This window comes from Gasterosteus aculeatus, chromosome 7, assembly GCF_964276395.1.
Source record: "Gasterosteus aculeatus chromosome 7, fGasAcu3.hap1.1, whole genome shotgun sequence".
NCBI classification, from domain to species: Eukaryota; Metazoa; Chordata; class Actinopteri; order Perciformes; family Gasterosteidae; genus Gasterosteus; species Gasterosteus aculeatus.
In genome coordinates this window covers 16,265,850-16,279,378 of record NC_135694.1, presented here as the reverse complement: position 1 = coordinate 16,279,378, position 13,529 = coordinate 16,265,850, and the positions used below count along the sequence as shown (strand labels likewise).

The 13,529-nt window shown below is 44.5% G+C and overlaps 2 protein-coding genes across 10 annotated transcripts in view; both read left to right on the top strand.

The window, feature by feature from the left end:
- arhgap32b (Rho GTPase activating protein 32b) overlaps positions 1-4,993 on the top strand; it is a 79,720-nt gene extending 74,727 nt beyond the window's left edge. For all 9 annotated transcript variants that reach the window (XM_040180162.2, XM_040180161.2, XM_040180160.2 and 6 more), the window contains 2 exons: positions 150-805; positions 1,365-4,993. In XM_040180162.2, the coding sequence (XP_040036096.2) occupies positions 150-805; positions 1,365-3,551 (2,843 nt within the window). In that variant the 3' untranslated portion in view covers positions 3,552-4,993. The remainder of the gene's footprint in view (positions 1-149; positions 806-1,364) is intronic.
- A 3,369-nt stretch (positions 4,994-8,362) lies between these two features.
- Positions 8,363-11,914, top strand: h3f3c (H3 histone, family 3C). The gene is made up of 4 exons (XM_040182126.2): positions 8,363-8,571; positions 9,806-9,949; positions 10,288-10,441; positions 10,558-11,914. Exons 2-4 carry the CDS (start codon positions 9,822-9,824, stop codon positions 10,684-10,686), a joined length of 411 nt encoding a protein of 136 aa, XP_040038060.1. The 5' UTR covers positions 8,363-8,571; positions 9,806-9,821; the 3' UTR covers positions 10,687-11,914.
- Positions 11,915-13,529: the final 1,615 nt, after the last annotated feature.

Below are 13,529 nucleotides of genomic sequence, written 5' to 3'. Positions count from 1 at the left end.
AACAAACCTATTCACGTGATGCCCGAGCACCAGGCTTAACTTTTCCCCTCTTTCCCGTTCCTGAGGCACCTTAAAACCAGCCTGCTTGCTGCTCTCTTGCTTATTCGTACTTCAACCATAGACCCCTTGTGTTTTTGTGTCTGTGCTAGGAGTCGTAGCTCCGGACTCTTCAAAGGACCTCATCCCCTGTTCCCTCAGCGCCACGGCTCCCACCACTACCCCTCCCGCCCCTCCGCCTCCCCCCCCTCCTAAAAATGCTGCCCGCATGTTGGCCCTGGCCTTGGCCGAGTCCGCTCAGCAGGTCTCCATTCAGTGTCAGTCGCGGTCCTCTGAGCCCTCCACGCCAGAGTCCCCTCTGCAGCCCCGGCAGGCTTCTGACTCCCAGGACTCGACACATCCACCGTTCCCACACTTCTGGGCTTCTTCTGAGGAGGGAACGGGGAGAGGGAGTCCCCCGCCGCCAAACAGCATGTCCCCGGCCGTCGCCACACCCTCAGCTCATCCCTCCGCCTCCAGTCCTACAATCCATCAGCAGCCTCCGGAGGTGACCAGCACCATTACCAAGCCATCGGACAGCAGCAGGTTCTCCACCTCTCCACCCGGAACACAGCCAGGAATAGACTCCTCCCCACCAGACACTCCTTTTTACAAGTGTGCCCCACTCCCCAGTCCCACCAGCCGGACTTCTCCAATCAGGAAAAGTCCAGAGAGGCAGCAGCCTGTTGCTAATCCGGTCCCAGTCCGAACCAGCTCATCAAGAACCCCTCTCAGAGAGCCTGGTGTCTTTCCTAAACTACTACCTGAAGTAAGTGTTTAGGCTTCTACTACTTATACGTTTTTAAACGGTTGTGATATTCAGCTGCTGTGAGCACGCTGCAAATTAATATTTCATACGCAATATAACGTGAGCTGGTTATTCTGCAGGTAGAGGGCAGCATTTTGAGAAGTACGCTTACGGTAATAGGATTGATATCACTGTCATCGCTGTACATTGAATATCAAGCTACAGCCAGCACACTCTATTAGCTTAGCATAAAGATTGGAAACGGGGAAATGGCTATTTTTATCCACATACTATTCACTTTCTGCTTTAACTTAATTTAAATTCTAGATTTGTATTGGGGAATTCTTGGTATTTGTACTCTCAGAAAGTGGTAGAACCTGAGTGTACAACATGTAAAATGTCTGTGCCAACTACCACAAGCAAGGCACTTTTGCGGTGTGTTTAATGTTTAATTAATGTTTACCATGCTGCTGCCCATTCTAGTACCCCCCAACTAGAATGGTGACACAATACAGCATGAGATGGTAATCGCTTGTTTTCCTCAGCAAATAAAAGTCTGTTCTGTTCCCATTTGTCTCAGGTCCCACTTGAGAACACTCTACCCCCCCAAGTCATTCCGAAACCCTCGGAAGGGCCACCTCAGAAACCCAAGAGGCATTCTGTCTCACTGGCCCAGCATCAGTCGCAAACTCCTCAGCAGAGCCATGCTTTGATGCATCCTCATCTCCCACCGCAGCCTCCCACACATTCCCAGACACCGGTCCAACCCCACCAGCCTCAGCTCCCCTCGAAGGCTAGTGCAAGAGTGGCCCCCACCTCCGCTGAGCCGGCTGAGAAGCCTTGGGAGGCCATAAAGCCTGTACAGCCGTGTGCAGAGCCTGCAAAGCACCAAGAGGTTTACCCGAAACCTCCGGCCCCTCCCGTCCGCACCATAGAGAGCAAACTGGCCACAGCGGCTCTGAGCCAGAGTGACGCCTCCTGCCACATCTTGGGTGAAGGCCCTGTGCCTGGCCACCAGGAGAATGCTTCGCCTCACCATCCTCCTTCTCCTCGCAAATCGTCCACGCACCAGCCGGACTACCTGTACCACGCTAAAGGAGAGCCGGGCCTACTTGAGGCGTCTGCTGCTGCATACTACCACCAGAGGCCTGTTACGCTGGGCCCCCAGTCTGTGCTACACCACTTCCGGCCCGACAGCGTGCCGCCACACCTGTCCTACGTGTCCAAATCAGAGCCTCAGATCCCTTACAGTGCCCGACTAGACAACCGATACAGCACTTTAGGCCCTAGGTCCTATCACCACTCCATGAAGTCCAGAGGAAACCCCCGCAGTGTGTACGTGTCCCCGGGGCCGGGGCCGGGGCCTCAGGGTTACAGCCATGACCGAAACCAAGGGTATCCCACCATCCGCAGAGTGCACTCACTCCACGTCCCCTCCACTATCCGCTCAGTGCCCATCCAAAGGACCGAAGTTCCTCCAGATGATGAAATGTTCTTCTGCCAACGACCCGTGTACCAGTGCAAGGCCTACCAGCAGCCCCCTCAGCCCGCGCAGCAGTCCTCCCAAACCGACTACCACGTCACACAGCTGCAGCCTTACTTTGAGAATGGACGGGTTCAGTATCGCTACAGCCCGTACTCTGGCTCGAGCCCGCTGGAGGCGCCTTTCTACGACATCGACCCTTACGCAACCATCCGAGTCCGTCACTCCCACGGCAGCCGAGAGCCGGGATTCGCTGCTGCTCGACCGGCTGGAAAGGCAACCGGGTACCACTACCTCGCACGCCATGTTCTCCCGCCGGGTAAGGAGCATAGCTTTGTGAGCAGGGACATGCCCCCCGGTCACGGCACCAAGGAAGCCGCTGCTTACCTTGCTTGGGACCCTGAGGAGTCAGAAAGGCTCCGCATGCACTCCATCCGCAGGGAGAGCAGGGCCAGGCAGAAGATCAAAGGCCCCGTCCTTTCTCAGTACGACAACGTCGGCTTGTTCGCACCCTCCGATATATCATGCTATGAAGCCCTGCACCTACGCAGTAAATCTGACCCAGGCAAAGCTGTTCTGGTTGCAGCCGAGAGCAAAGACGGGCGCTACCTCCCTAGACACATGGTGTCTGACCCCGACGTCCTGGTGTACATGGACACCGACAAGCTCTCCCCGGGCGGGGCACTGGGCGACAAGTCAGACGGGTTTGCCAAGCAAAGTGCTTCTAAGAAGTGCCAATCTTCTCACTCCCTTCCAGCTACTCTGAGCCACAGTCTGTCCCATCAGCAGGAGAGCGGGGACGCCGGCCGCTCGCAACACTGGCAGCAGGAACATCCCAGCAAGAGGAACTTCCAACCACGCTACGAATGTCCCGATTCTGACCACCACCAGACTAAAGTCAAAGCCCACGGCGGCTACCACAGCACGGACGAGCAGCCTTCGGCCCCCCGGGAGCAGCTCGACCGCTCCAAGCCGGAGCGCTCACACAGCGTCCGGGAGCAGCAGCACTACAGCCAGGGCAACGCCGACCTGGACAGGGACTACTCGTATCAGAAACACGGCCTTAAACCGGTGCCGTCACACTACGATAACCTGGACGATTACCACCCGGTACCTCAGCCTCCGGCCCCGGTTCAAAAACGCGCAGTAGCCGGATCCTATCCCGCGCCGGGGTTCACGGTGAGTCACGGTAACAGGGCGTACTCCACAGCACTGGGCCAGGGAGCCTTTATCCAGACTGACCTGCTCATGCAGAGGCCAGACACAGAGATGCGCACAGAATGAAGTATTGAGGGGAGGCGGCGGCGGCATGTGAACTTCTATTTAGCCGCATAGAAGAAAGACTATTGAGCTACGGTTGCAGCCTCTGCAGGACAGTGGACTGTCGTATCCCCTTATTTTTGCTCCTTTTTTTTAATGAATTGTAAAGAAAAGACTTTTTACTGGAATTCCTGAATGTACATGAATATACTGTCCAACTGGTCATATTATTATGATTGATTGAGACAGTAGTCATAAATGTATATGCTATGAAAGAAGTATGGTACTTTTAACAGATTGCAAAAATGTAAAATATATATATATATAAATGAATAGAATCACTACTAAAAAAAAAGGGATTTAGTTGGGGGGTTTTATTTAAATTTGTAGGTGTGGCGTTGGGTATGAGCATCAACCAGGATTACGGATTGCATTTTAGAAATGCATGCAGCCTATTTTACAGAACAGTTCTGTCCATGGCGTTCCTTCTGGATGTTACAGCACAAGTTACGGAGGGGGACGCATGTGGGTCCCTGCAGCCTCCCTCTGCTCACGTGTACACAGCGACCCATGTCTCTCCAGGGTCCGGCTGGGTGGGAGCTTTTGAATAAGAGCTACGATGCGTTACTCTCGGTTATTAGTGGTTTATCAATGTCTTGTTTTCTGTGTGACTGTGCCATTTTTATGTAACTTTGCTATAAACCGATTTCAATGACTCCAAATGGAATGTTTTGGTACTTCTACTGTTCTTCATTCGAAGAGGGACCAAGCAACTCGGCGCAGTTGTTGCACATAAGGGATTAAAGAGGGGGAGATGGACGAATGCCTGTTGTAACTTTCTAAATGTGTTCTACATATTTTGATTTCCTTTTTTCCCCCATTACGGTACTTTCATGAACTGGACTAACTGAATAAAGATGAAAATGTCCTCTCAAACAATATGGTAAAGCAAATGTTGCAGCTGCTTTATGGATGAGGAAGACTCTTGGTAATGAGCCTTACGTTTTGTTCCATCTGACCATATTTACTTGTTTTTACTATTTTCATCCCGGTGCACATTGTGATATCTTTATTTTAGATCACCTTTGATAATTCTCGACAGTTAACTGGGTCGGGTTGTTTGCATCAGTGGCCTCTGTAGTTCTGAAATGAAAACAATAAGCGAAGGAATTGTTATTGTGTAGATACCTGGGCCATTTATTTCAATGTATGGTACGATTATCTTGTATTATACCACGTGTCCTAATGAATGGATTACAATACGTTTCAAATCCAGGTTGTACTCTTAACTGATTTGTTTCTATATCACTTGCAGGTTTTTCTCCTCTTGCCTTATTTAAAGCCTCTACCTTTTCAGATGGGGAACTTAAGTAAGGCACTGTGTACTTGAATGTGAAAACACTCTAGTCTCAACTACAGGTATCTCCAGTAAGATGAAATAAATAAAACTTCAGGAATAGCTGCAAGATTGGTCTTACAATATGTGGGTGATGTTACAAATTCACCTCTGCTATTTACTTTCGGGGCCGCAAGCACACAGCGTGGGTGGTTGTCATTAATTTTACATTGATGGTACAATATGTTTGTGTGTGGAGGTTAATCTCAGGTATGTTCCTTTAACAATCAGCTGTAAAGAAAAAGTAATTTCATTTTTTCTTAGTCGATCATCAAATCTTTGAGATGAGATGCCTAGTTGCACTGACATGCTGCTTTCCTAGAAAATAACAGTTCAAGTTAACTAAAAGATTCTGTTTTCTATTATCAAAAACTACAATACAGATGTAAACAAGAAAATGCATTCAAAAGCTTTGTCAGAGTTAAGGATACACATGGCGAGTATCACTGGATGTTTCTCTATTAGAAAACTCCACAGGGAAACTTTATACGGTACTTTGCCCAAGATTGCATGATTATTCAATTCCATTGAAACATCTTTCTGTGTATAAACAAGGTCTGTAGATTGTGGACTCAAACAGAAATAAATCATAAGTTTCACGAGTATGGCCGAAACGACTTGGTACATAGTGTGTTACAAATATCTTGGTATACTTTGTTAAAATGGTCATTAAAAAGCTATAATATGGAATGTCTAAAAAGCAAGTGTAGTATGTCAAGGAAAGTGAAAGTATATCAAAACATGAAGTCACAGAATTGTACGTCAAGTGTAATACGTTTTCAAAAAGTGCCATGTGTCTCTGTACAGTGTCACAAAAGAGAAAAACATCCAATTATCCCAAGTTGATAAAAGTCAGGCTATCGTATGTCAAGAAAATATATACCAAGGATAAGAAAGAGGGGGGGGACCATGGTTTTGATCTGGGATGAAAGCTGACCCATCATTCTCCTTCCTGGATCGAGGGTTCGTCCTAAAACTGGCCTGCTTGACCAGTCGGACGAATCTTGTTAAGTCAATCGAGTCCGCCACTAAATAGCAACGGGTCACCAGGAGCGCATCCCAACAGCCCCGAGACCAAGAGCCAGTCAATCAAATCACAGCGTCCAAAAAAAATGCAAGCCACGTACCGTAAGTAAAAAAAGTCACAATGTACGATACTAAAATAAGAGCATATCATGCCGAAAAAAAGAATATATATACATATAATTGTTTGAATTTCTTTTTTTAAGTCCCAGTAAATCACAACATGGTTGATCGGACCTTTTTGATTTACCATAAGAGCGATTTGACATGCTCAACTTTTGAGTTTGTAAAAAACGCTTTAAAAAGGTAATGTGATCAGTTTAAAAAGTCATGGTGTGTTATTTTAAAATGGCATAGAATGGTACAGTACCTGATTAAAAGTAGTACATCAAAAATTAGTTATGTTTGAAAAGTATTCCATTTCCATTTGGGCATTATAAAATGCCCATGGATCTTAGGAGTCACAGCATACATGTTAAGTTATAGAAAGTGTATGTTGTGTAAAAGCATGAAGTTGAATGGAGCCATAGTGAAGTCTATGGCACCACAGGGGACGCAGCGTTGCCGGACGGCGCCGGGCCCAGCTGGCATCTGTGTGGCTCGGTGCTCCACTACAACAGGCTGCCCGGCCCCCACCGGAGGACCTTAACCCACTCTTATTTGTCTTCAACCATCCTGTAGTATGATAGGAAGTCAGTTACATATGACATATCATCACTTGCCTACTATTTTATACTATTCTGTTGTTTCATGGCAAAGGTATATCATGATATATATTTTGATATGGAATTCTATTCTATGACATTTGTAATTAGTTTCATTGCCCATTACAGCATGAGTTGTAATGGAATTTGAATAGTAATCGTTAACATAGACATTTTTATGACATTTTCACAAGAATTGGAATTCACAGCACTGCATATTAAGCTATTTTAATGGCATGAAAATGACATATTATCCCATGTTTTCTTTTGAAATCTCCAAATGCATACTATGCTTCTTTATGAGAGTGTAACAATATATCAATATCAGTATATTATTCATCTTTTATGGCATAATACTTTTAAGATTGTTATGACAATCCTTTATGATACTAGGAAATTGTTCTGACATTCTTCCAATACTTTATATATTATATATTTATATTATACTAATAATCACCTTTTTTTATCTATATACATAATTATATTTTATCATGGCATATTAAAAAAATAGTTTTGTCATAATAAACAATTAAATTAATTTACGACACGCATATATGGCATACTTATTTATCTTCCTGTGTAAGATTATTATTAATATTCAATGATATTTGTAAAGACATTTTATGTAAGATACCCTTTTTATAGCATAACTAGCTGGCAACAGATGCAGTGGGCATGTGTGGGTGACTAACCTCATAATTATCAAGGAGCTCGAGCTCTTCCTGTAGTTCGCTCTTTCCTTTTACATCACTTTCCTCATTCTGTGGGGATTCATAGCTGTTGGCGGCAGGCTGCCTCCTACTGGATCTGATTGTCAACAGAGATTCTCCTTCCATTGACAGCCTTTATGACACATTGGTTGCTTTCAAAAACCTAACCATCGTCTGTTGTCTCCCCCCTGTCTCCATTGTCTACATGACGCTGCAGTGTAAACACAGAGGGGATTAATAACACGGTTCCATTTAGCTGTTATTGTGTATGCCGACTCTGGAATAACTACGACCTAAATAACAGAACGGCACCATGATTTAGTTCTATCAATTACACCTGTGTTTACCCTCAATAGTTATCACCTGGATTTGGCTCTTGCCTCTCTTCATACTCCCTGCATAGAATCAGGACATTTCCTTTTCTTGGCACTTCTTACCTTACAGCAACCAGCATGTTTCCTTTTTACTACTGGTTTACCATTCAAGTGACCAAGTCTTAATTTACTCATGATCTGTGATCGCGCGTTGATTCCACTTACTCCCTTACTTTATTCTTTATTGACTGCCCCAATAACTTTGTTTATTTTCCTACAATTATATACCGAAAATAGTTTCTGCACGTATATTATAGTATTAGATTATGTCTCAAAATAAGGTAGAAATCTTACAAACTTAATCAACGTAATGCCATTAAATTCAATTCAATTAAAGTAAAATATTATAAATTATTGGTGTAAAAAGTACTCTGATAAAAGTAGAAACAACACACTTCAGATATACTGTTAAAAAGTAATTCAGCATTCAATTGGATTTGAAAAAAGTACTGCGCTTGAGCAGATTTACAGGCACAACGTCTTCTCATTTATTGTATATTGATTTCTTAAAATTCAATTTTGTTGTAGATTCATAATGCATAATACATGCCTGAATACTTGGAGAAAGAATAATAGAGCAAGCTTTTTTGGTACCGTGTTTTCCTATTGTATTAAAAACTAACGTCTGGGACAAAAAGTTGCAGCGAGGACACGAAGTCCGGCTACAATGTTTACAAACGGCTGCAGTTGCATTCTGGGAGGCGGATGATTGACACGCCGCCATTTTGCTCCTCTCGCCCGCTTCCATTGTGCGAGAGATGGTAAATATCTGACACCGCCAGACTAGCGCTACTCACTTGGACCCTGTCGAGGAAAACAGCGCTAAATTCAGCGTCGGTAAGTCACATTTCTGTCATACTTTTAAAGTCATAGAATAGTATTCGCCTTTTTGTGAAGAAAATGAGACAAAAAGTTGTTTTTGTGCTGTGATGTTGTGTTATTTCGACGCGGTAGAGGAGAAGAAGCACCGATGCCACCGCCGAGCGAAGAACGGCTCAGTACTTCCACCGCCGAAATAGCTGCTCCACTTTCTGTGTGTTTCTACTTCACTGTATCGCTTTAATACGCCATCGTTTCTCCCGCCTGGAGGCTTATTTGATAGCTGAATTCGTCTCCTCCGTTTTGTTGGTAGTCTCGTGTGCGCACGTTGTTTAATTTTGAGGGTAAATATCAAAGTTTACGTATCGCTCATGGCCCGTGTGTTGGTTGGAAGGTTCAATTAGGTCTGCGGCCATAATCTTGCGGAATGGGGCGGGGTTTAGACGTCTCGTCCCGCCCTAAAACCCAGCAGACTGCAACGCTATTGGTCCCTGAAATGTGACATGGTGGATTTCAGAATAGCACCAGTTTAGCGGTGTGGTCTGGAGCCAAAGATGTCATGTTTGGCTCGGAAGTAGTCTGTGCGGCTCATGATTGATTGCCCGTCAAAGGCACTGAGCCGGATCCCCTGCAGGAAAACTTAAGAATACGATTTTACATGTAGTCTTATGGAGATATTTGGCGGCATGGTGATAACAGCTAACGTTGATACAATTCTCAAAATGAATGCATTACTGAAATGTTCCTCAGTCTGAATTTTAATTATGTGAGTTAACTGTCAATTTCCTGATTGATTGATTACAATATTCTGCTATAATTCCCAGCGCTGTACGATACATCCTATTACCAGCGGTCCAGGAAGGACAAACCGCATACAACCACATGTGTCTTTTTTTTTTCTTTTTTTTTTAACAACATCCCATCACTCATTATAGTACATTATAGTCAAAGTGTCCCTGAGAAAGACACCTAACCCCTAATTGCTCCCCGGGCAAAAAAAAACCATGGGTTAAAAATGCAATGTAAGTCGTTTTGGATAAAAGCATCAGCTAAATGACCTGTAATATAATAACGTATTCAATATTAAGTAATGTTGCAGGACAGTTGCTCAATAATAACGTGTGTGTGTGTGTATCTTAAAACATGATGCCGTTTGTTGATCCAAGTGGGAGCTCTAAAATGTGTCCGGAAGAAAAGGTATAGAATGAACAACAATAATCAACCGGTTATGTTTTTTTCTATTCCCATACAGGTGATACTTTGTCGTAATGGCTCGTACTAAGCAGACCGCTCGTAAGTCCACTGGAGGAAAGGCTCCTCGTAAGCAGCTGGCCACCAAGGCTGCCCGCAAGAGTGCCCCCTCCACTGGGGGCGTCAAGAAGCCCCATCGTTACAGGTAACGCCTAAACCACCTAAACAGCCCCATCTTAATGTCACTGAGGCGTCTTCATCAAGATAAGATGGAAAGGATGATGGAGGAGAAGCAAGATGTAGTAGTCTGTTTTATATAAATCATTAAATTTTTCACTGGAACATATTAAATCCAGGTAAATGGTTTTATAAATTAAAACTTGGTTTGCCTTCACATTATTAAGTTTAGTTTAAAAGTTTACTTTAGTTATTGAGTTTAACTGTGCTGATCAAACACTAACAACATTTTAAGTGCACAGCGGACAAATCCTGTTTAGCTTGTATGAGGCTAAATTAACCTGCTGGCTTTGTTGTGCGTTTCAGGCCCGGCACCGTGGCTCTGAGAGAGATCCGTCGGTACCAGAAGTCCACCGAGCTGCTGATCCGCAAGCTTCCCTTCCAGCGCTTGGTGAGGGAGATCGCTCAGGACTTCAAGACCGACCTGCGTTTCCAGAGCGCCGCCATTGGAGCCCTGCAGGTGTGTGTGTGTGTGTGTGTGTGTGTATACAATATATTGATTACGCTGCATCAGTTTAATCTGTAGGGTTTGCGCTATTCCCCTGCTAATATGTTTTAACCCCCCCACCCCTCTAGGAGGCGAGCGAGGCGTACCTGGTGGGTCTGTTTGAGGACACCAACCTGTGTGCCATCCATGCCAAGCGGGTCACCATCATGCCCAAAGACATCCAGCTGGCACGCCGCATTCGTGGGGAGCGTGCTTAAAAGGCCCTCCCCAATTTTTCACCTCTGTCCTGTTTTTTCTCAACATGCCTCAACCCCCCCCCCCCCCCCCCCCCATTCACCTATCCCAATCAGCCTCTCTCCTCCCGCCTTCCCAGCTTGTCAGTAGACTATAGAGTAATCCTGATTCTGAAGAGATAGAAATATGTTGACGTCTGGTATCATACTTTTTTTGTCTTCACCAAATGTTTTCTTAAGGTACCTTTTTTTTGTGCATGTAAGAAGTTTTTCAGTTCGGACGCACATATGCACACACGATTCGTGCAGGCGTCACAGAGTTTGGAGGAATCCAGTTGATCCTGGGTGGGGGGCCAGCTGGTGTGGTCCGTGTGGCAAAACCAAGCTGAGTGTCCAAGGGGCTAGTCTGCTTAAGGGGAGCTGCAACTTCCACAGCAGGGTGCTATTAAAGCTAGTCCTGAGGCCTCCGCCTCACCCCCGTCCCCCTCACCCCCGCCCCGTCCCCCTCTCCCTCCAAGCCCCAACTCGCTCTGCAGCCAGGCTGTATCACCTCAATCCGCCTCTTGCCCTGTGTAGCCTGCACTGAGAAGGGACGGCGTTCTGTTTGTGTGCATGTGTGAGCTCTGATCTTTCAAACCACTTGTACTCAACTGTTTTGGTTGCTTAAGAATATTCATTATCATTGTGGATATGGTGTTTATTTTTTGTATGCATATAATTCATAGATGAGCATCTCTTCTCGTTACCACTTCCAAAATCTTGAAATTAAGAGCGAAAAAACAATTAATATTGCCAACACGGCTATCTTTTAAAAATGTTTTGCAGTAATCTGATCTATGGAAAATCATGAAGGGCTTCTCTATTTTCAAAGGCAACTTCTATTGTAATGGCAGCCACAGGGGGGCGATGGTTCCCCGCCTCCTGTATTCGGTTCTCTGTAGATCAGTCTTCACACATGATGCTTCTGTCTCTATTTTCATGTCTACAGGCTCTGTAACGATATGACGGTATGAATTGACATAATAGTGCAAGTTACGCTCTGCATGCTTTGGGTCTGTGTGTATTTCCTGCTCTTTGTAGATCTGAACATATAATCTCTCCTTTTCTCAAATTTGTGATACACAATATAACCTCATTTGTTTTCTTTTATATTTTTCTTATTCCTCAAGATTTTCAGACGTATAAATAAGCCGATCTTTGTATTTTCCAAATTTCTCATATTATGGTGGTAATAAATAGATGTTAAAACAAACTGATGCTAGTTGGTGTGATTCATTTGCTTTCCAGGTGCACTTTAAAGTCACTGATGTATTTTACTGGTTGGCCAACAGAATCGTGTCATATAAGTAACTACATATTTCATCATTGTTGAGAACCAAACTGCCAGATGTACTCCAGAGACCTTCTAATGTAATGAGTGGCATTGCTACTGGCAATAACTTGGCACATTTGTTATAAGGAGTAAATGGACCTTTGCTTGATAAACCTGACCAGTGATCCCTTTTGACCTGGTGAATCTACGCCCTCTAGTGGACACTTCATTCAAATGATTTTGCAAGATCCATTCCCCAAACTGTGGACTTCTCCATCGACTCCTCAGTTTGATCAAAACTGCTGGATTTCTACTGGTTCTTTAGCACTGCTTTAAAATCAATGGAATGGAATTACATGTTATTCAAGCACTATTTTTACTCTGTACTTTTTAATCTGTGCTAAATTATATTTCCCCTCTATTGCATTATTCTTCGTACGGGGTCAGGAGGGAGGGGGGTACTGGAGTCAATCACAGCCCCTTATGCCCAGAGTTTTTTTTTTAAGATTCTGAATGCAGAACCTTTATGGAGCACCCTAACAATGTAGTATTACTACTCTTACTGAAGTAAAAGACCAGAGCCCGAGGGTTTCTTCCTCGGACTGCAGGCCGTGTTTTTGTTTTCCGGGCATTAACCTTCCTCAAGGTCTGCTCGGTGCCCCCCATCCCCCACCACATCTGCTCCTCCCTGGGATTACAGCGCAAATGTCTGTCTCTCTGAAACTCTCAGTGCTGTGGGGGAAGATTACAAGTGCACTGCACCCTCTGTAAGAGAGGTTAACCAATCAGAGTCCTCATACGTAGAGATTAACCAATCAAACCAGGGAGAGGAAGGGTGGAGGGATTAAACCAGCACAGAGTGGGATTAGGGCAGCATTGAGTGCAGAAAATTGCTTCAAAATGTCTCTGAGTGCAGTAGATTTGAATTTATGATCTAAATGTTGTGACGTTTAACATAGCTGATGACCTGAGGATCAGATATGATTTACATAGCAAACAAAATAAAACAAGATTGGGTCATTTCTGTCAATATTACACCCAAAAGTCTTTCTGGAGTGATCCCCTTTTAAAGAATTCATATTAATTTAAATTCTAAAATTAGATGTGTTTGTGTTTGTTGTGTTTTCTATTTAGCTTTAAAAATAAGGCAAATTATGTCACGGAGAGAGTTCTGGAAGCAAGGTGTCTTGTTCAGTATCTCATCTCTTAGCGCCCACACACACACCTCCATAAAATATTTCATATATTTGATGTCAAAGTTGAGCTTGCATTGTAGCAATCGGGTCGTGTGGCGATTACCGGGCAGGTTGGGGTATTGGTGGGGGTCCAGGAGTGGAAGAAAGAAGGAGAACCACCGATCTCATGGAGACATATCTCGGCGCCGGAGCGATCCATAAAAACTACTGTTGTAAAAAGGCTTTGATAAACTGTTTTGTTGTCAGTAATTCAAATTGTTTGGGATAACTATGATCAGTGGGATAAACAAGGACTGAAGCTAAAAGTAAGACAACCTGCAGGTAAACACGCAGGGGGGAAAAAATAGAGGGAAGTGTTG